At 43.2% G+C, this 20,409-nt stretch overlaps 1 protein-coding gene and 2 pseudogenes across 1 annotated transcript; all 3 read left to right on the top strand.

Annotated features, from left to right (window-relative positions):
• The first annotated feature begins 5,039 nt into the window (after positions 1–5,039).
• LOC142865805 (zinc finger protein 449-like) lies at positions 5,040–6,864 on the top strand (annotated as a pseudogene).
• Positions 6,865–7,874: 1,010 nt separating this feature from the next.
• Positions 7,875–11,840, top strand: LOC109730285 (high mobility group nucleosome-binding domain-containing protein 4-like). Its single transcript, XM_020285220.2, has 3 exons — positions 7,875–7,992; positions 11,354–11,434; positions 11,545–11,840. Exons 1-3 carry the CDS (start codon positions 7,875–7,877, stop codon positions 11,838–11,840), a joined length of 495 nt encoding a protein of 164 aa, XP_020140809.2.
• Positions 11,841–18,354: 6,514 nt separating this feature from the next.
• LOC142865833 (ubiquitin-conjugating enzyme E2 E3 pseudogene) lies at positions 18,355–19,560 on the top strand (annotated as a pseudogene).
• The last annotated feature ends 849 nt before the right edge of the window (positions 19,561–20,409 follow it).

Raw genomic sequence — 20,409 nt, 5'->3', positions numbered from 1 at the left:
GAAAGTGGCTGTGAGCTCACTCCCACTCCTGGGATTCATAATTCTACCATAACTCCCATTCCTGTAATAACTAGAGTTTGGTCCTGAGTTTGCTTTACAGGTGCAGTGGAAGCCCCCAGGCAGCCAGTGATCCAGTTTTCCAGTTTCCCTCCTTATAGCAACATAGGAGGATTGACTATCCTGTAGAGTTTAGGCTTTCACTCATTGGTTCACTCCACAAATACCCACTGATCCCCTTTTATGTGCCAGGCACTGTTCTAGACGCTGGAGTTACAGCCTTAATTAAAACTTACATTCTTTTAATATCCCCTGTGGCTTCCTGACCCATGCAGCAGTAGCTCCTATGATGAAAAGGGGCAAGTGGGACCTGTGGTAGCTCCATGTCCCTGTGAAAGTCATTATTCAAAAACAGCTCCACACCTTGTAGGAATGCAGAAAAGTCCATTGTTGGACTTGAGAGATACATGGGCCATGGATTCTACCACATCTCCATTTAATCCCCCAGTTTGGTTGATGTGGAAGAATGTTCTTAGAGAGTAACAGTGGACTATGGGAAGCTCCATCAGATGGTAACTCAATCACAGCTCTGTTTCAGCAACATCTTCACTGGAGTGAGTGAATCACATAATCACCTGGGATACTGTAGTTGTGGGAGTGAATAAAGTTCCTTCATTCTTTTTTTTTTAATAGCAAACCCCAGTATGTGTTTGCTTTCGTAAGGCAGGTCCAGCAGTGGTACACTGTGAATATTTTGCCTCAGGGATATGTCAACTCCAGCCTCCTTGCCACAATTTAGAAAAAAGGGTTTTTTATCATCTCATCCACTTCAGGGCATCATACCTGTCTCCTTAAATGGATGACATGGTAGCACAAGGACTTCGGGAGCAGGAAGTAATGGGCTCTGTCTGAAATGTGTATTTTGTAGGTTGGAAAGAAATGGCCTGAAAATACAAGGACCTGCCACCATGAGTTTCTGCAGCTCCAGTGTCCTGCTGTAGAGCTTCCAGTAGGCATCCTATGAAGGGGTTACAGGTGTGCTGACATCAGATGATTCTCAGCTCATTTAGAGATGCATGCAGTGTTTAAAAGGAAATATGACAATGACCTTAAGCAGGGATTTGGAAAGTCTAGCCCTTGGGCCAATCCCGGCCTACTGCCTGAAATGATTCTTAAAAAATGAAGTTCCATTAAAATACCTAGAACTGAATCAGCGCCCAATCCACTATACCTAGTGTTCTTATCATCATGATTCTGAATGCTGTTCATAATAGAGGCACTTGGAAGTCTCTCATGATTGTGGTTTTATGTAGTACTACTTGTGTCTTTAATAGATTCTAGTTTGTTTTATTTCAGTGTTGTTAATGAGATGCATAAAAGTTTGATTGTACATCTTCCTATAGGATGTTTTGTGAATGTGAACAATTTCTCTTTGTCATGTTTAACATGTGGTCCCTTGTTATGTTGGAAATTAAAAACTCTATTTCATTAGCCATATATACAAGGATTCTTATTCTTTTGTGTTGGACAACATAGTGTTTAGAATCCAAGCCCTTATTTTTATGTGTATCCAAAAACTTGAGTTTACACTCATACCTCCAGTAACAGTTCAAGAACACAGGGTTTATTCTATGTTTTCCTCTTTCTATCTTTCTATGTTTATTGCTTCCTTTGCAACTACGGAGAGCCCTGCCTTCCATCATCTTTAGTATATTTACTTATTTGCACAACCTGCTATATGTACTCTTACACTGTGGACAGCTTTCCCATTATATTATAACTCCCTCTTTTCATGGATCCTGGCTTCCTGGAGGCCTCCTTGGAACCATTTCTAGGCAGGGTCTCTGCCTGCCTTCCTACTCTTGGTGCCCTTCCCGAGAGAGAGAGAGAGAGAGAGAGAGAGAGAGAGAGAGAGAGAGAGAGAGAGAGAGAGAGAAAGTTAGTTCTCTGTTGCTTTTTGAACTCCTTAAAAGCTTTTATGTTATGCACTCCATTGTAATAGTCACCAGAGAGTGTACACTTTTGTTCATCATAAGCATCTTTCCAAGTGAGCTGACACCAGAGCTGATGGTAGCAGCTTGGAATTGGTCAAGTGTTATAGGTCTAAACATCCACAGCTGAAGATTCAGATTGGTTAGCACTCATGTTGCCTTCATAAAGGAGAAGAGGAGAGTTCACTCTGCTGGGGACAGCCTCATCCTAGAGTGGTTTCACTTTATAAGAGCATTGCCCCAATTAACCATGAATGATATTGATCATAAACTTCATTCCCCAATTACTCTGGGTACTTGAGGGACTATTGTGTATATAAATAGTGAAAAGCATAATCTAATTTTGGAAAATCCATGGAAACTACACAAAAGGTGCAAGTTATTTTGACAGTGTAAAGAACACACTTCATAGTGGTTAGGAACTGAATGTCAGTGTTCCCCTAAATTCCTATGTTGAAACCCTAATCCCCAATATAACTATATGTGGAGATGGAGCTTTGGGGAGGTTTTTGGATTTAGATAAGGTCATGAGAGTAAAGCCTACATGATAAGATTAGTTTTCTTACAAGGAGAGGAAGAGAGGCCAAAGTTTGCTCTCTTTATTGCATGGCTCACAGCCAGAAGGTGAGCCATCTGCAAGCCACGAAGAGAGCCCTCACCAGGAACCAAATCAGACAGCACCATGATCTTGGACTTTCTATTCTTCAGAACTGTGAGATATGTCTGTTGTTTAAACCACTCCTACTATGGTATTTTGCTATAGCAGCCCAAGCTAAGACAACAGTTGAAAAGATAACATTGACATTCTCTGATAGAAGAAAGTTCTGAAAAAAAAGATATAAATGGGAATTTTCCCATCATGAAATCATAATGAATAATATACTTGTTGATATATGCATATCATCTAAAGTATTGTCATTATATGTTTGTAGAAATGTTTGTCTAAACACTAATCAAATATTCATTTCCAATATAGCTTTTTTAATTGAAGGAATAACATTTACTCCATAATGTAACTCATGTACACAAGGGAGGTTAAGTCAATGATATCAAAGAAAGCCCAGTTTATTGGGTGATTTTACTTACAAGTTGTTGTCATTGTCAAAATCCTGATTACAGGCTACAAAGCCAGGAAAAAACTGAGTTAGGACAAGATCTCATGTCTTCAGAGCTATAGCTCTTATGTTTACAGACAGCTGTAACATTATCAGGAGAGAGGACAGATACTGTTTAGACAGAGGCAAGTGGGAAAGTGAAGTATTCAGATTTGGTGTGACTTGCCTGGAAACCAGATCCTCCTACAGGTTGCCTGGAATCACCCAAGATGTTACCCTTCTCTTATTCAATATATTCCTGCAGTATTTATTGAGCACCCACCATGCACCAGGCACTGCTCTAGATCCTGGGGCCCAGTAGACAAGAACAACAAACAAAATCTCTGCTGTTCTGGAGCTGACATACAAGTGGGAAGAGATAGACAATACTTTGGTAAACAAAGCAGTAAATAAGAATTTCTATCTAGTAACAAGAGTCATAAAGAAAAGTCGGTAAGTGTATGCAATAGGAGATTCTGGGATGGGAGTGACCATGAATAGATTACTTTCAATACTCCCTGATTTGTCAATCTCCCTGATTTTAAAGTGAAGCAAGCAGGTCTTTTGAATCTAAGTAGGAGAGTAACACGTCTGTATCCTTGAAGCAGGCAGGACCACTCTAGAATCTGGCACTACATGACTGGTCCATGGATACTTGTGAAGGTGTGCATTTTGTTCCGGGGAGTCAGTTAAAAATTGAGAGTTTTAATGGAGTAGATGGCATTCCTGTTTGCAATTGCCTTTATTGTACTTTGTGTTGAGCATGTGTATTGTGGCAAGCACTGAGCTAAAGGCCTTAAGACTACACATGTCATTTAGTCCTCACAAAAAAATCCAATGAGAAAAATCCTAGCATTGCCATGTCCATTCTACTGCTGAGTCAAGGACATAAACAATAAAGAGAAGGTACACCACTAGTCAGTGGCCTAGCAGAATTCACACCCTACACTCAGATCCAGCACCCATTTTCTCCTATCCTCTGAAGGCACCTCTTGTCAGAGAGTGTATTCCCAGTGTTTTCAGGAGGGTGATATGGAAGCAGCTTCTCTTTGGTCAGCAGTATTCTCTCAGCAGGACCCTGCCTTCCTGGGGCTGGAATCTCCCTGTAGTTTCCCTGTTAGACGAGCTTGAATCCCTGCAGAGGTGGCTGAGTCTTTGCAGACTTTGCCAGAGAAGGCTGTTTGCTAGCTTTTTGCTGAAATCTTTCACTGCAGCATCCATTGTTAATTCTGTGTGTGCCAACAGGGCCACGTGGAAGAGTTTTTGACACATTTTGATGTGTCTGATTGGCCACCATTTCTTTTATCCTTTCTACTTTCTTTTGTGCCATAATTTAAACTAACCAATTTGATCCAATGATTTTTTTTTCCAAAAATTTGTTAGAGGTATGTTTTGAGGTGATCGATAGGTTTTGCTAATTGATTGGATGGAGTGGGTAAAGAAAATGGAGGGAGCTAAAGGTCATGGCAGTGGTATTATGTTAACTCACTGGGTGAACTAAACTGACATTTTTTAAGATGGAGAATATTTAGGGGGAGTAGCAAATGTTGGGGAAAGTTCAGGACATGTTAACTTTGAGATGCCTATGGGACATCCATGCCTGTAACTCAGTAAGTATGTCGGATTGGGAGTTACCTGCATTTATATGCCATGGGGCTGATGTGTAGATCAAGAAGCTGCTCAGGGCCTGATCTGTGGAGCACTGTAGTGTGAACCTGATAGGAGGAGGATCTAGCAAAAGAGGCTGAGAAGGAGCCTTTCCAGGAGAGGGTGGTCACATAGAAGACAGAAGAACTTATATTAAGAAGTAGGGAGTCATCAACTATGTCAAATGCTAAGAGATTGAGTGATGAGAGCATAGAATATTGACAATTGAATTTGGTGGCCTGGAGATTTTCAATGATCTTAAATTAAGAGCAGTTTCAGGAGCATGATGGGGATAACAGCTTGATCATAGATGAATGAAGAGAGAATGGTAAGTCAGGAAGTGAGTGGAGGTGATTCTTTAAATATCATCTGCTGTGGGGAGAAGGGTTCAGAGGAATGAAACTGAAGAGGAGATAAGGTCAAGGAAGCTTTACTTATCTATGCAGTTTTTAAAGATGGGAGCTATTTATCTATTTATTTTTTAAGATGGGTGATTCTAGAGTATGTTTGTATGTTAATCCATTAGAAGAAAAATGAAAGATTGCTGATGGAGGAGGAAGAGGAGCAATAGCTGTAGAAGCAAAGTCCTCATGGAGGCAAGAGTGAATGGTACCATGTGCACAGTGGAGGGATCAGCCCTGGGTGAGGGCTCAGATGTTCCTTCATTGTTACAAGAGGAAAAGCAGAGAAAGCCAGGACAGTTGCCGGGAGGGTCATTCAGGAGCTCCTGTCACATGGCCTTTATTTTCTCAGTGAAGTAAGAGGAAATGTTGGTTTATTAGTAAGCTTTTATTAGTAAACATAAAATATTGGACTAATTAAAATATACAAGAGCAGTTGGTGTGGTTGAATGTTGCCCCTAAAAAGATACGTTGAAGAAGAATGAGGGATTGATGGTTTGCTGTCCTTGCAACGCATGGCTCTAGCTGAGGTCTCTTTGGTTGAAGGCCACTAAGGGTGACTCAAAGCTAGATGTACTGTCAGGGCTATTCCTTCTCCATTTCTTTTATGGCCTTCCTATACTCAAAAACACAAGGCCACCACAAGTATTAGACTGGAAGTGGGATCTCAGGTCAGCACATCTGCACGAGGTTCTCCTGAGGGCAAGTGTTCTTAGCCTGGGGTCTGTGGAATTCTAGAGCAAAGCTGTCCAATCCAGGTCTCTGCGATGATGGCTACAGTGTATTTGACATGCGGCTAGGAGCTAAATGTTTACTTTTAACTAATTTTTACTTAAATGGCCACATGAGGCTTGTGGCTACCATATTGGACAGCACAGTTCTAGAGTGTCCACAGATAAATGTGGGCATTTTGTAAGCCTTCTGGAAACTGAATGCAGAACTGGATGTGTACACATATTTTTCTAAGAAGTGAGTCCGTAGCTTTCATCAGATTCTCAAAACGACCTGAAAGGTTACTAATGGCTATTTTAGGGCTTTGGTGAAACTTAAGTCAGTTAAGGGTGGTAAATATGACCTTTTGTAACCCCTATTGTTTTTCCTTTCTCATGTTTTCCTGTCCTCAGCTATAGGTGGTTCTCCCTTCCCCTGACAATTTCAGAGAGAAACAAATTAGAATCTGAGATTTCAGGCCTCAAGTGAACTATAAGCTGCTAGAAGGGGGACACAGCTGTGGCCCTGGGCTATGCAATCCAGGCCTCCTTGAATCAGGGCTCCATAGTGAAGTCTTCCATCAGCACTTCAGGCACTTCCCGTACAGAGAAGCAGCCAGACCACATGAGGTTTTCAACAAACTCTGGGAATTTTGCTGTCAATGTCTGAAGCCAAAGGTGCACTCTAGGGAACAAATCCTAGAGCTGCTGGTATTGGAGTAATTCCTAACTATCCTGCCCATGGAGATAGAGACCTGGGTGAGGGAACACTGCCCAGAGAATAGAAAAAGAGTTGTGTCACTGATAGAAGACTTATAGAGAGACCTTGAGATACCAGAGCTACAGGTAAGATAAGAGTTCAGGATCTTTGTAATTAGCCCCAAGGAAATAGCTGAGGCAGCTAGGACTGGACCAGACATTTTGTCTCTGTGCGGTTCCCCAGCCCTAGGATTTCCCCACAGTCCCTTTCATTTTTCTCCTCTGCTGGAAACAGCACATGGGTCAGTTGCTTCTATCCCTGTAAGACACAGTTCCCCTTCTATAATAAAGAGTATATAATGTACCCGGTACTATTCTTCAATGAAATTGAAAGATAACATGCCAGGCTTGGTGGCTCATGCCTGTAATCCTAGCTCTCTGGGAGGCCAAGGCAGGAGGATCATTTCTCAGGAGTTCAACATCAGCCTGAGCTAGAGCAAGACCCTGTCTCTACTAAAAATAGAAAGAAATTAGCTGGACAACTAAAAATATATATATGTATAAAATTAGCCTGGCATGGTGGCATATGCCTGTAGTCCCAGCTACCTGGAAGGCTGAGACAGAAGGATTGCTTGAGCCCAGGAGTTTGAGGTTGCTGTGAGCTAGGCTGATGCCACAGCACTGTAGCCCAGGCAAGACAGTGAGACTCTGTCTCAAAACAAAACAAAAAAAAAACAAAAAAAGAAAAGAAGGATAACATAACCCACCTGTATTCATCAAACAAAAGCATCACTATATTGCTCTATGGCCCACAGGCCGAATCTGCCCATGGCCTGTTTTTGCACACCTCATGAGTTTAACTTGACTGAAACATTGTTTACAAGTAAAAAAGAATAGGAACTACTGATAGAGTGAACATGGCCCACAAAGTCTAAAACATTATTATCTGACTATTTACAGAAAATGTTTGCCAACCTTCAGTGAAGTAAAGTCTAGAAAAAATATAAAGTGAAAAGGATAAATAGTAATTTATAATGTTATACTCTGATATGAATTTTAACATATACATGTTTGGGTTTGACTGTACCAGAAGGCATCATGAAGTTGCCAGATTATTATATCTACACATAGAATCACTGACTGTGAATGCAACAGCCAGAAATTCAGACTGGTAGAGTGATCATTGTAATGTTCTCCAGTGCAATAGCTACTAGCTGCATGTAGCTACTGAGCACCTGAAACGTGACTAGTGTGACTGAGGAACTAAATTTTAATCCAACTTAATGTTAAGTAAGTTTTATTCAATGTGACCTTAAGTTACCTTTAAACGGCCACATGTGGCTGGTGTCTACCGCATTGGACAGCACAGCTCTAGAGAAAAGGGTTGGAAGAATGGGATCTATTTTTGATCCTTCTAACACTGTGTCAGCTAGAGGGATCCTGAGACCCACAGGTGAGACAGGAGGGTGCCACGTCCCTTTCTTCACACTGTCTTCCCCCAAGCGTGAGACAAGAAGGACAGAGTGCTCTTGCCCATCCACTTCAGGTCGGGGAGCTCGGGCTGTGGGAGAGAGGGAGGGGATGGTCTTAGATGGGCTGAACTAATGCCCCTGTAGTCATTGGACAGCACCTTGGCTTGCTCCTTCATGTGGTCATTGGTTTAGGCTGTGTCTACACAGGCCCAGCGACTCAAGCCAGAGCTCTGAATGCGAAGTGGGACTTGCGGAGACACGGATTTCCCATCTCACACACAGTCCCCGCTCACACTGTGCGTGTGCAGCTCGCCCTGGAGGCGTGTGCAGAGAGGCATTCAATCTACCTGGGGGGCTTTGGCATCTCAGAGGTGGTGGTAATTACTGAAGCAGGGAATGGATCATAAGGAAGTGAAGTCTAGATAGGTTATCCAATAAATAAAACAACCAGACCCAGGGTTTCAAAGAAAAAGAATATTACCTACCTAGAGATACTTCTTGGAGCATAGCCTCTCTGGCTCTAGTACTATTATGAAATTAATTTGAAGTTGAAAAACTGTAATATATGACAGCTATCAGTCTCTCTAGATGGTTTTACAATCAACATGCAGGATATGAAAAGAGAGACGCCAATAATACACTAATGTGGTATTTGTGCCCAATCTTTATGCAGCAAATATTTAATACTACAAATGAACAAAATTAATGATCAAAAAATCGGCCCTGTCAAACAAAGAAACAGAAGAAGGAACCTGAACTGGATGTTAAACAGCTGCACCTTTTTCATCCTCCTGCCCCTTGATACCAGACATAAAGTGACAAGAAAAGGAGGAAGCATTCATACTTACACATCAACACTTCAGGGCCAGATGGACCCTGTGCAACACAGGAAAGTCACACATTGATCTCCATCAACTCACCCTGATCCCCACCCCCTCGCTCCTACGGATCTACTTCCCTCCTGCCCCTACCTGTGGGCTCAGGACCCTGCTTTTCCCTACTCTCTGATACCAAACCCACCCTCAGATCCTTCATGAGTGCTAAAGTGTAGTTGAGTGGGAATCCTCCTCGGTCTGTGGACATTTGCACGTAGATCAGAAGCTTCAGTTAGAACAGGTTGTTCTCTAGGTGTAACATCTCAGGCATTGAACAGTGGGAGTACTTCCTCCACTTCAAAGGCCTTTTCTGGAATTCTGGAAAAATAGCTGCATAATTACATGCCCACAGGGGAGATCCAACACCAAAATGCCTTCTCAAACCACTGGTACTGCCAATCGTTTTGTCAGTGGAGCTTGCCCATGCACAGGAAACCCTCCAAGCTTCCTGTGAACTTGAATGAGCTGGGACAGCAGAGAGCAGTTTTCTACAGCAGAACACGTGGGGTTGGATACCATGCTAGACGCCTTTTCTAGAACAGTTTGTGAGAAGGCAAAGTTGGAGGTGGGAGCAAGGTTGATGCTCCAAGAATAAAGGTAATTGGGAAATAGGTCCAGGACTATGGGTGGAACAGACCCCCTGAGGTGTGGCGGCATTATGAAGGGTGAACAGGTCTCCAGAGAGGGAAGAACATTCTTCAAGAAACTCGAGCAGTCTTCTTAATCTTGTCAAGACTCTGTAGCCCAAACCACCAGGAACACACCTGTGGTTAAACAAGCTGAACTTGTTGAGTTGAATTTATTAATGATGAATTTATTACTCAATGAAGAAAAGGAGACTGCACACCATGAGGGAAACATGGGGCCCCTAAGGAAGAGAGTGTCAGGAAAGACTCATAGGATTTGGGCTTAAGCTGGGTGATTCGGGGGAGGGTTTAATGAAGTAGGGCTTGGCTCTGGATGGATGCCATCAGGAAGTGGAGGTCATTTTATGATGGCATATGTTAGTAAATTTTATCAAGGAGGAGTGAAGAGAGTGAAGACTTAGAAAGAGATTAAAGCTGTATTTGGTACACAGGAATAGTAACTCACATTAGCTAGGATGGCAGATGTTTGGTGACTTTTGTGGCTTGGGCAATGTTCTTGCTTTGTCTGTGTTCAGACCTGATTGTGGAGTGATCTTCTTGTTGGTTATTTGTGTGTGTGTTGTATAAACATTTTATTTTAGAGTAGATTTAAGTTTAGAGAAAAGTTGTAAAGAAAGTCCAGAGAGGTCCCTAATATATCACAGCCAGTTTCCCCCTATTCATCATGCATTAGTATGGTGCATTTATCACAATTAATGAACCAATATTGATTAATACATTATTATTACCTGAAGTCCATCCTTTATTCAGATTTCCTTCTTTATTACCTAATGTCTTTGTTCTGTACCAGGATCACGTCCAGGATGTCACATTATATTTCATAGACATGTCCTCTTGGCTGTGATAGTTTCTCAAACTTACCTCGTTTCTGAGGACCCTTGAAAGTTTTGGGGAGTGCTGGTCAGGTATTTTGTAGAATGTCCCTCCATTGGCATTTGCTGGTTGATTTTCTCATGATCAGAATGGGGTTATAGGGTTCTGAGAGGACGATCAACAAAGTAAGTTGCCATTCTCATCTCACTGCATCAAGGAAGCATATGATCAACAGGAGGTCACAGTTCATCTTAACCTTGATCACCTGGCTCCGGTAGTGTTTATCACACTTCTCAACTGTAAAGTTGCTCTTTTCCCCCTACTCTTTGGAAGGAGGTTACCATGCACAGCACACACTTAAGGAGGGGACAGTTACTGTCTACCTTCCTTAGGGTAGAATATCTCCCAAAATTTTGAATTATTCTACACAGTTGATTTGTCTCTTCTCTCTATTTATTTGTATATCTGATCATTTTTTATATATAAGTATGGACTCATGGATATTTATTTTGTTAGTTTGGGTTACAATCCAATACTACTTCATTCATTCTGTTGCTCAAATTATTTCAGCTTTAGCCATTGGGAGCTCCTTCAGTGTGTTCCTGTGCCCTTTGGCATACTCCCATCATTTTGTGTGTATGTTTGGGGCGGGGGTGTTTACTGGCACTACAAGGTGCTCTAGGCCCATCTTGTACAATCCCTGCCTCCTCAGAATAAGTCATTTCTCCAAGGAACCCTGGTTCCTTTTATTGGAGAATGATATTAGAAGCCAACATCGGGGCTCTAGGGCTGCTCATTGCTCCCAGAATATCATCACTTATAGGCTTTCTCAGCTGACAGAGTGAGGAATTATATCTGTGCACACGGAATCACATGTGATGGCCTGAATAGTGATCCCCCAGAGATATCTGCTTTGCAATCTCTATAACATGTGAGTCTGTTACTCTACATGGTAAAAGGGACTTTGAACATATGGTTAAGTTAAGAATATTCTCCCACTATCCCAGCGTCTGTGTGGGCCCTTCCCAAGCCAAGTGCAGCAATGCAGCCAGAGCCGCAGCTGGGATTCCAGCACCCCTCAGATGGCCGTGAGACTCGAGTCTCTAAAGAGTCAGCCACCTGTTCTCCTGATTAGCTTCTTAAAGAAATCTTTCCAGGAGCAGTGTGAGTAGGACAAGCCCTCCTTGGACTGGCAAAGCCACCTGCCAAGCACTACAGCCACCATGCCCAAGAGAAAGGCACAAAGGAGATGCTAAAGATGATAAAGCCAAGATGAGGGATGAACCACAGAGATCAGCACGGTTGTCTGCTAAACCTGCCCCTGCAAAACCAGAGCCCAGGCCTAAAAAGGCCCCTGCAAACAAGGGAGAGAAGCTGCCCAAAGGAAGAAAGGGAAAAGCAGGTGCTGGCAAGGATGGGAACAACCCTGCAAGAAACCAAGATGCCTCTACAGTCCAGTCCAAGAATGTGGAAGGCACTGGGGATGCCAAGTGAATGTACGTTTTTAATAGCTCTCTACTTCTAGTGATTCTAGTGTTTGAAATGCTATTATTTTAGTCAAGTTTTATAAAAATGTAGGATTTGGATTTTTTTAAAGTTATCTTGTTAGTGCACAGGGCACTTTGTTGTTTTTTGTGGAAAGGGCAAATACCACTAATAGAGTGCGTCTCAGAAACTGAATTGAAATGGGGGAAAATAGGACTTTCTGTGTTTGTTTTTGAAGATTGTTCTTGTTCCCAGGAGAAGTTCTCTGACATTCACGCGTTAGCCACTTTGGCACAGAAGCCTTACAGTGTAGGGAAGCTAAACTTCATGTCTTCTCCTTCCGTGATGCCATCAGCATAGACTTGTCCTTGCCACCCCTGAAATCAACTGTGTTAGGTAACAAAACTCAGGTTCTCTGGTGATGACATTCAGATGTCACTCAAAAGAGCCAACATTCCTATTTTTAGTTTGTGAATTCATCCTGTTGAGAACCCTGAAGGTTTTAGTTTGTTTCCTCCATGTCAGGGTTGGCCTGTGAAAAGCTTATATATGCCTCATTTGAACTGTCCACCAGCTCTGAAAACTTTTCCTGTTCAAAGCAGCAACAAAAGACACTGTTGACTTTTACAGTGACTTTCGTGGGAGGGAAGTTTGGAAGTTATAAAATGTTATAGGTTGTCCCTTGTCCTGCAGGATGTAACTGTTTTTGAAAAGTATCTTATAAAGCTGACTACAGTTTGGTTTGGGGAGATCATTTCCTATCCAAAGCCATAAAGATGTTCTTTACCGCATTGTAAAAGTTTTGTAGTTTTGCTTTTCACATTTGTCTTGAGTCTGACCGGAACTGATTTTTATGAAAAGTGTAAGGTATAAGTTCAATTTAATATTTTTTCCATATGGATAAGTGATTGTCTCAGCAATATTTACTGAAAAGATCAACCTTTTCCCACTGATCTGTACCACTGGATATTTCATAAATTAAGATTTTTTATGTGCGGGTCTGTTGATGGTTTCTATGCTGACTCACTTGTTAATTTGTCTAATCTTGTGGAACTACTATGCAGTCCTGATTACTACTTTAGAAAAAGATCTTGATAAAAATGAGATGCCTACACATTTTGTGATAGTGTTGACCAATCTCACCTCTACCTCCAACATTATCACTGTTTTTTTTTCCCCTTGGGAGTGTCTTGGTTATTCTTAGCCATTTGCTCTTCCATACAATTTTTAGGATTACACTGACAAGTTCTAAAACAAAGAAACCAAAAAACTTGTTGGAATTTTTATTGTATTTGTGTTAAATTAATTTATAAATTATTTATAAATTTATATATATTTATAAATTTATAAATTAATTTGGTGAAGCATGTCATATTTACAATGTTGTCTTCCAGTCCATAAACATGGTATAGCTCTCCATTTAGGCTTTTTAAATATATTTTAATAAAGTTTTATAATTTTCACAAAAAAAGTGAAAAATCTTGGAATGGCCAGATTATCATGGATAATGATGGTGGGTCTAATGTAATCACAAGAGTCCTGTTATAGAAATGGGCCAGAAATGCACCTGTGTATTGCCCTAGAAATGGTCCCCAAGTTCTTAATTCTTCACAGCAGGATAGGACTATTAGCTCAAACACCACTGGTGCCAAACTCAAATTGTCATACATCCCGTAACTTCAAATATAGTACAAAAAACATATTTGAAGACATTTAGAACCAGTTTACATACCCCATAGAACTGCCCCTAACATCTACCCACCATAGATAAGACAAGCTCTATAGCTATAAGAGACCCCAAACAACTGCTGCCCTTGAGAGCTCTCTGACCCAGAGACTGCTCACCTTGAATCTGACTGACATCACCTTGTCAAATAAGCTCCCTGTCCTGTTTCCCCGTCTTCCTCGGGAATTCCTATGCCCTTTTCCCCTTCTTGGTGGTGGCCCCATGCTTCTGTCCCTGGAAGTTCTCTTGCTAGGAGGGACTTCCCCTTTCATACATCCCCGTCCAAATACTGCCCAGATACAGCCTGTGTGCTACTGCCTTCCATGGTACTGTCTCCTGCTCGATCAGCCCCCAAATCCCTGAACTCAACACACATCCTTTTAAGAGCCAGGCAGGAGGATCTGAGTGAACAGTAGGAGATGCTACTATGGAAACAATAAGTTGGAGTGATGCCAGGAAGAGGTCAGGAACCAAGGCATGCAGGCTGGCTCTGGAGGCTGGGAACAGCAAGGAAATGAACAGTCCCCTGAAGCCTCCAGAAGGAATGTAGCCCAACCAAAAACTTGATCTTAGATTTCTACCTTCCAGAACTCCAAGAGAAAAAAAAATGTTATTTTAATTCACTAAATGTGTGGTGATTTGTTACAGCAGCAACAGGAAACTAATACACCTTATATACACACTTGTGTATAAATACTTCTACATCTGCCATTTGTGTGGACATATAAGATAAACATGAGTTTATACTGGTGTGTCCAGCTCTACTCTATTAGTAAAAGGGTCATTGTAGCTGACCCTTCCTGCTTGACTAACTGTCCTCACCCACAGTGAGACACTTGGCTCCTGCCCCCGCCATCCATTAATTCTTGTGTTCAACCCAGTGTACACTAAAGTGGTTTCAGAAGTGTTAGTCTATACCCCCATGAGAATGCACCAGCCTCAGTACAGTGTTCTGTCTTCAGTCTTCCTCATGATTACTAATTATATTTTCCTTTCCACTTTCAAATTTTGAAATATGTTAATCAGAGAATTTGCTTCCGTAGTCCCTGGAAAGCTCAGTGGTATGCATACTGCCCCTTCCTATCCTTCCCACTGGACACCTGTCCCCTTCCTCTGGCACAGCTCCCAGAAGCTGCTTTGGGCCCTCAAGCCCCACTCAAGCCACTGGCCTGCACCCATGTACCTGGTGGCTCCGCAGCTCCAATACCCCTCCCACTTCAGCCACCATGGCCTTCCGGAGCTTCTGCCCAGACACACCCATACACGCATAACTATATGCAGTGACACTGGAGAGAAAAGGCGAAGTCTTGGAGGCTTGTATAGGAAGGGGAGAATATTGGGACAGGAAGTATCAATAATGGTTCAAGACAGGATGGGAGTCCGAGAGCAGAAAGGCCCGTATCCTGCCTGGAGCCCTGGGAGGGAGACCTGCTCTCAGTGCCACACACCAAGAGCAGGGTGCGAGAGGAGGTCAGAAGTGACAGCTTGGCATGTGGAAAGAGAGGTCCTGATGCAGTGGCACTACGTTGCTTGTGGCTTATGTGTAGCATGGACGAGTCCCAGCTGTAGACTCCAGAAAGGCTGCACAGTGGTGTTGAGAGAACTGGCCAACACGACGAGGCCTGGGCCAGGGGAGAGGAAGGCCCCGAGTGTGCAACTCTCCTCACTGGGAGACACAGCAGCAACCACAGACATCAGCATCAGATGCGGGCATGTGCCTGTGGCCAGACAGAACCACTTGTACTTCTCCACTTTCAAACTTTGAAATGTCTTAAACAGATAGAGAGTTAGGTGGGACCAGAGGCACAGGCGAGACGACAGCCAACATCCGAAGACCAAGGAGCGGAGAGGTCAAAGAGGACAGAACAACAGGTCTGTCCTGCCTGTGTAATCATGTTACGTGGCCTCCCTCTGCATCCTGATCCCTCCGTGGAGAGGATGAGGAGGACAAAGAGGAAGGTGAGGAGGAGGATGGGGAAGGAGAGAGGAAGATGGAGAGAACAAAGCAGGTGAGAATGGAGGCGAGGTGGAGGAGTGGAGCAGGGCTTCCTGGGGTTTCCAGCCCATGGACACTGCACATCCCCATCAGGGGATGCAGCGCAGTCCACAGCTCCCGAGGAACACGGGCCCGGGAGTACTTTACTACAGAACAGCGATCCGTATCGCAGCATCGCAGAGGTCTGGTAATTCCTGACGCAGTTGGGGAAATAGGGTTCTGTAACGTAAGGTGGTGCAACAGGGCGTCTGGGCCTAGGCGCTGAGGGGAAGTGGCGAGATCTCTGAAGGATGGACAGCGGGACCCCAAACGTACATTTCCTTCTCCTGGAGTTTGCTGTGACGGCCCCTGGGCTGGCCATGATCTGAATCTCCTTCAGGCTTTTCTGTCTGAGGACAGTGACCCACCTAAGTATGGCCCCTCCCCATGCTCCCTTGGCCTGTCTGGCTGCAAACAGGGATCCTGCCTGGTCTAAACCAACTCTTTTGGAGTTAATCCAGAGAGAGGAAAAAACCAGGGGAACAGGTATTGCAGATCCCATCTGATCTGCGACAGGGATCTGCGGGGGAGAATGGGGGGCAGGCTGCGAGGAGATCCGCTACTTCCCCCCGTGTAAAACCAGGTCCCTTAGGTAATTGTCATCACAGAGGATAAGTAATTAATAGGAAATAGAGAGAATAATAGAAATAAAAGAATACACAGAGACTAAGTTATAGTTTTACAGATTTATATAAAGAAGTTAAGATAAAGCAGGGTACTCAGGAGTCTGCACTACTCTCCCCCGGTAATGCAGCATTAACGTTACATTCACATAGGCTTTTATAATCACAGATATCAATTACCAGTTGCCATAATAGCAGATTTACATACCAGGTAATGCAGTTGCTATGGGTAACAGGTAGTTTTGGTTAGGGTTAAGGGTCTTTTCAAAGGACTTCTAATAATTTCTAATTTATGTAGGTGAACAAACTGTTACAGAGTCTTTCAAGGACTAACTTCTAAGTTCTAAGAGATAGTTATCAATTAACAGAGTGTTAGGGACCGACCTTCCACAGCCCCACCGGACAGAAAAGCGGAGACATCGAGGATGCAATCACACAAGAGGAGGTTTATTTTCTGACTAGCCAGGGTCCAAGCCCCAGAGCACCAACGCAGTGGCCACTCTCACAGGCAAGGACCCCGACCAGAACAACGGCATGCCTTTTATCCCCATGGTGCACAAGCTGCGCACAAGCTGACTACGCATGGATCATGCGTTGACCTTTAAAATGACTGGTTGCCCACTATTGCCTTTTGAAATAATTGGCGGGTTGGTTGCCCTCTATTGCCTGATGGGCCAGTCGCCCGTGCTTCAATGACCTCATCCCATAATTCCCCATACAGCGGCGTAGCAAGCAAGGAATGACCAGAAGGAAAAGTTTGCGGTTAGCTCATTGCCCCACCCAAGTAAATTCCCGACAATTGGAAAAACTCCTCTGCCCTTCCTCTGTCCTACAAATTCCTCTGCCCTATAAGAGGAATAACAAAGAGGTATAGTGGCTCTATATTTCTTTTATCTTTGATCTAGTTATTGTGGACTTAAGGCAGACAGTCAGGAGAGAGCAGGAAGCCCATCTCTACAAAACAAATTGTTCATAACCACAGGGGTGTGTCTCTTGCCTAGGGCACTCATTGTCTCTGCCTCCCATCCTGTGAGCCAGATATTTACCTGTCTTGTCTTTCAAGAACAAGAAGATCTCACAGACCTGAGATAATCGGGAAGCCTCCTGGAAGACATCCGTACTGGAGCTTTGAGAGCCCTCCCAAGGGGAGGCAGCCCTTGGTAGGCGAACTAATGAGTTCACATATTCATTCAGGGCAAAACCCTGCAAACTGCTGTTTCTGTCTTTAATATAACAATATTGGGCAATGCAATGAAATAATGATCCCATGAGCCACATTTCATGAATTCCTCAATCATCTTTGCCCAACAGGGATCTATTGGTAGAATCCCAACACCCCAACACCAGCTTGAGCAGGCCATCTGTGGCCACCAGTGGCTCTGTCAGTGCTGAAATGAAGTCACCACCCAGAACCCATTTCCAAGAGCTCCTAGGAGAAAGGCACCTGCTGTGGGGACAGTATGCTGAGTGTGGGCCAAGGTGAGCCTGGGAGGGTGGGAGCAACCAACTGGGCGACAGAGTCCTTACACACACAGGGCAATAGGAGGGCTGTAAATAAAGTTCCAGCCACTGGCGGACACCAGGAGAGGAGCCTCTGTGAATTGCACATGCTGAAGACCCCACAGGCAGGAGGCGAGACACTGCTGATTGGGCACCTCTGGACGGAATGGCAACAGTTGAGTCACTGACACGTGCAGCCCAAGATCTCTAGAAAGCCCGGGAAGAGACCCATGCCCAGCCACCGGCAAGGCACAGCTACAGGCAGCACAGACCACAGAAATCTTACCCTCTTCTCCCTGGAGGAAGATTTTGATGTCTACAAAGCACATGTTCCGGTTCGCGCCGGGCGCCCGCGCCGCAGGTGTCCGCGAGCCGCGGCCGGGCCAGCCAGGCTGCCAGCATCACTTGGCGCCCGGCGCGGCGAGCGCTGCCCCGGCCCCCGCGCGGCCCTCCCCACAAAGGGCCGCGGAGCTGCGTGGCCGCCGGCCGCGGCTCGCCTCCGCGGGCGCGGAAATTTGTTGTACTTCTTGGGGCTTTGTTTGTTTGTTTTTCCTCTGTTTCCTTTTTTTTTTTTTTTTTTTTTCGTTATTTTGGACAAAATGTCGGTCCGCGATGTAAAAATTGAGCGAGGAACCTTGGTGGCATTGGGAGCTTTGCAGAAGTTTTCCAAGAGACAACTTCAGCAAGATGTCAAGTGATAGGCAAAGGTCCGATGATGAGAGCCCCAGCACCAGCAGTGGCAGTTCAGATGCGGACCAGCGAGACTCAGCCGCTCCAGAGCCTGAAGAACAAGAAGAAAGAAAACCTTCTGCCACCCAACAGAAGAAAAACACCAAACTCTCTAGCAAAACCACTGCTAAGTTATCCACTAGTGCTAAAAGAATTCAGAAGGAGCTAGCTGAAATAACTCTTGATCCTCCTCCTAACTGCAGTGCTGGGCCTAAAGGAGATAACATATATGAATGGAGATCAAATATACTTGGCCCACCAGGTTCTGTATATGAAGGTGGTGTGTTTTTTCTGGATATCACATTTTCATCAGATTATCCATTTAAGCCACCAAAGGTCACTTTCCGTACCAGAATCTATCACTGCAACATCAACAGTCAGGGAGTCATCTGTCTGGACATCCTTAAAGACAACTGGAGTCCTGCTTTGACTATTTCAAAGGTTTTGCTGTCTATTTGTTCCCTTTTGACAGACTGCAACCCTGCGGATCCTCTGGTTGGAAGCATAGCCACTCAGTATTTGACCAACAGAGCAGAACATGACAGGATAGCCAGACAGTGGACCAAGAGATACGCAACATAATTCACATAATTTGTATGCAGTGTGAAGGAGCAGAAGGCATCTTCTCACTGTGCTGCAAATCTTTATAGCCTTTACAATACGGACTTCTGTGTATATGTTATACTGATTCTACTCTCTGCTTTTATCCTTTGGAGACTGGGAGACTCCCAAAAAAGGTAAATGCTATCAAGAGTAGAACTTTGTAGCTGTAGATTAGTTATGTTTAAAACGCCTACTTGCAAGTCTTGCTTCTTTGGGATATCAAAATGTATTTTGTGATGTACTAAGGATACTGGTCCTGAAGTCTACCAAATATTATAGTGCATTTTAGCCTAATTCATTATCTGTATGAAGTTATAAAAGTAGCCGTAGATGACTAGGAATTATGTCATTTGTATTAAGCCCAGATCTATTTCTGAGTATGTGGTTCATGCTGTTGTGAAAAATGTTTTACCTTTTACCTTTGTCAGTTTGTAATGAGAGGATTTCCTTTTACCCTTTGTAGCTCAGAGAGCACCTGATGTATCATCTCAACACAATAAACATGCTCCCGAAGGCATAGTTTCCTGTCGTAATATTTTAAGTCAGTCTTGTTAGAAGGTGTGTCTGAGATGATTGTTGATGAAATAAAAATGTGGATATGAAGATTGACTACTAAGGACTAGTACAATAAACCAATTATTAAATTGAAAACATTTAAAGTCTTATTAAATGTGTAAAGTTTTTTCCTTTAAGTCTTGAAGTAAGACAATACAATGAGCTTAAATGTGCAAAACTGGATTTTAAACCATTGGTCTCAAACACACATAAAGCTTTACTTTGATAATGTGATGTTTGAGCCAAGAAAAATATAAAATTTTGGCTCACTCAGGAGTCTGATAATGTCTTATGGAACCATCAATTTTGTTTCCAAATTGATGATTTCTGCCCAAGATTAGGCAATATTATTAAACAATAACATTGATCTGATAGCTAATCTATGGTGCATTTTTTACTTCTAATCCTGGTCTTGAATTTTCATGGTATGCTTTACCATTCTTATTATGACACTTGGCCAGCCAATATAGCCAGAGGCAGAGTTAAACACAGAAACTCTTGTCTGCCCTGAAGGTAGAATAGAGCTATATATTATTAGTGTGCAGATGTGGAATTATTTGTCAATTGAAAAAATGCCAAATCATAAGGTTTTTGTAGGTTAAATTCCTTCTTTCTAGTTATTATTAGATTTCTTATGGGAGTTAGAATTACTTTGCAATATTCAGATTTGATAAACAGTATAATTATGCTATTTTTCTCCTATCACTAGCATACTTATCCCTGGTCATATAGCCAAGGTTTTGGTACATGGGCCAAGTGTCTTCTCCAGTCCTAAATATGGAAATGGAATGTCATCTTAAAATTTAT

The sequence above is a fragment of the Microcebus murinus genome, chromosome X, assembly GCF_040939455.1.
Source record: "Microcebus murinus isolate Inina chromosome X, M.murinus_Inina_mat1.0, whole genome shotgun sequence".
In the NCBI taxonomy this organism is placed as follows: Eukaryota; Metazoa; Chordata; class Mammalia; order Primates; family Cheirogaleidae; genus Microcebus; species Microcebus murinus.
The sequence above is the reverse complement of the archived record's forward strand: the minus strand, read 5'-3'. Positions and strand labels throughout refer to the sequence as shown.

Excerpts from the sequence above, each read along its gene's own strand:
- LOC109730285 (XM_020285220.2), top strand. The coding sequence starts at position 7,875 with ATGTGGCTGGTGTCTACCGCATTGGACAGCACAGCTCTAGAGAAAAGG. Across the intron at positions 7,993-11,353 it reads AGGGATCCTGAGACCCACAG|CGTCTGTGTGGGCCCTTCCC; the intron begins GTGAGACAGGAG and ends CCACTATCCCAG. Across the intron at positions 11,435-11,544 it reads CCAGCACCCCTCAGATGGCC|CCACCTGCCAAGCACTACAG; the intron begins GTGAGACTCGAG and ends GGACTGGCAAAG.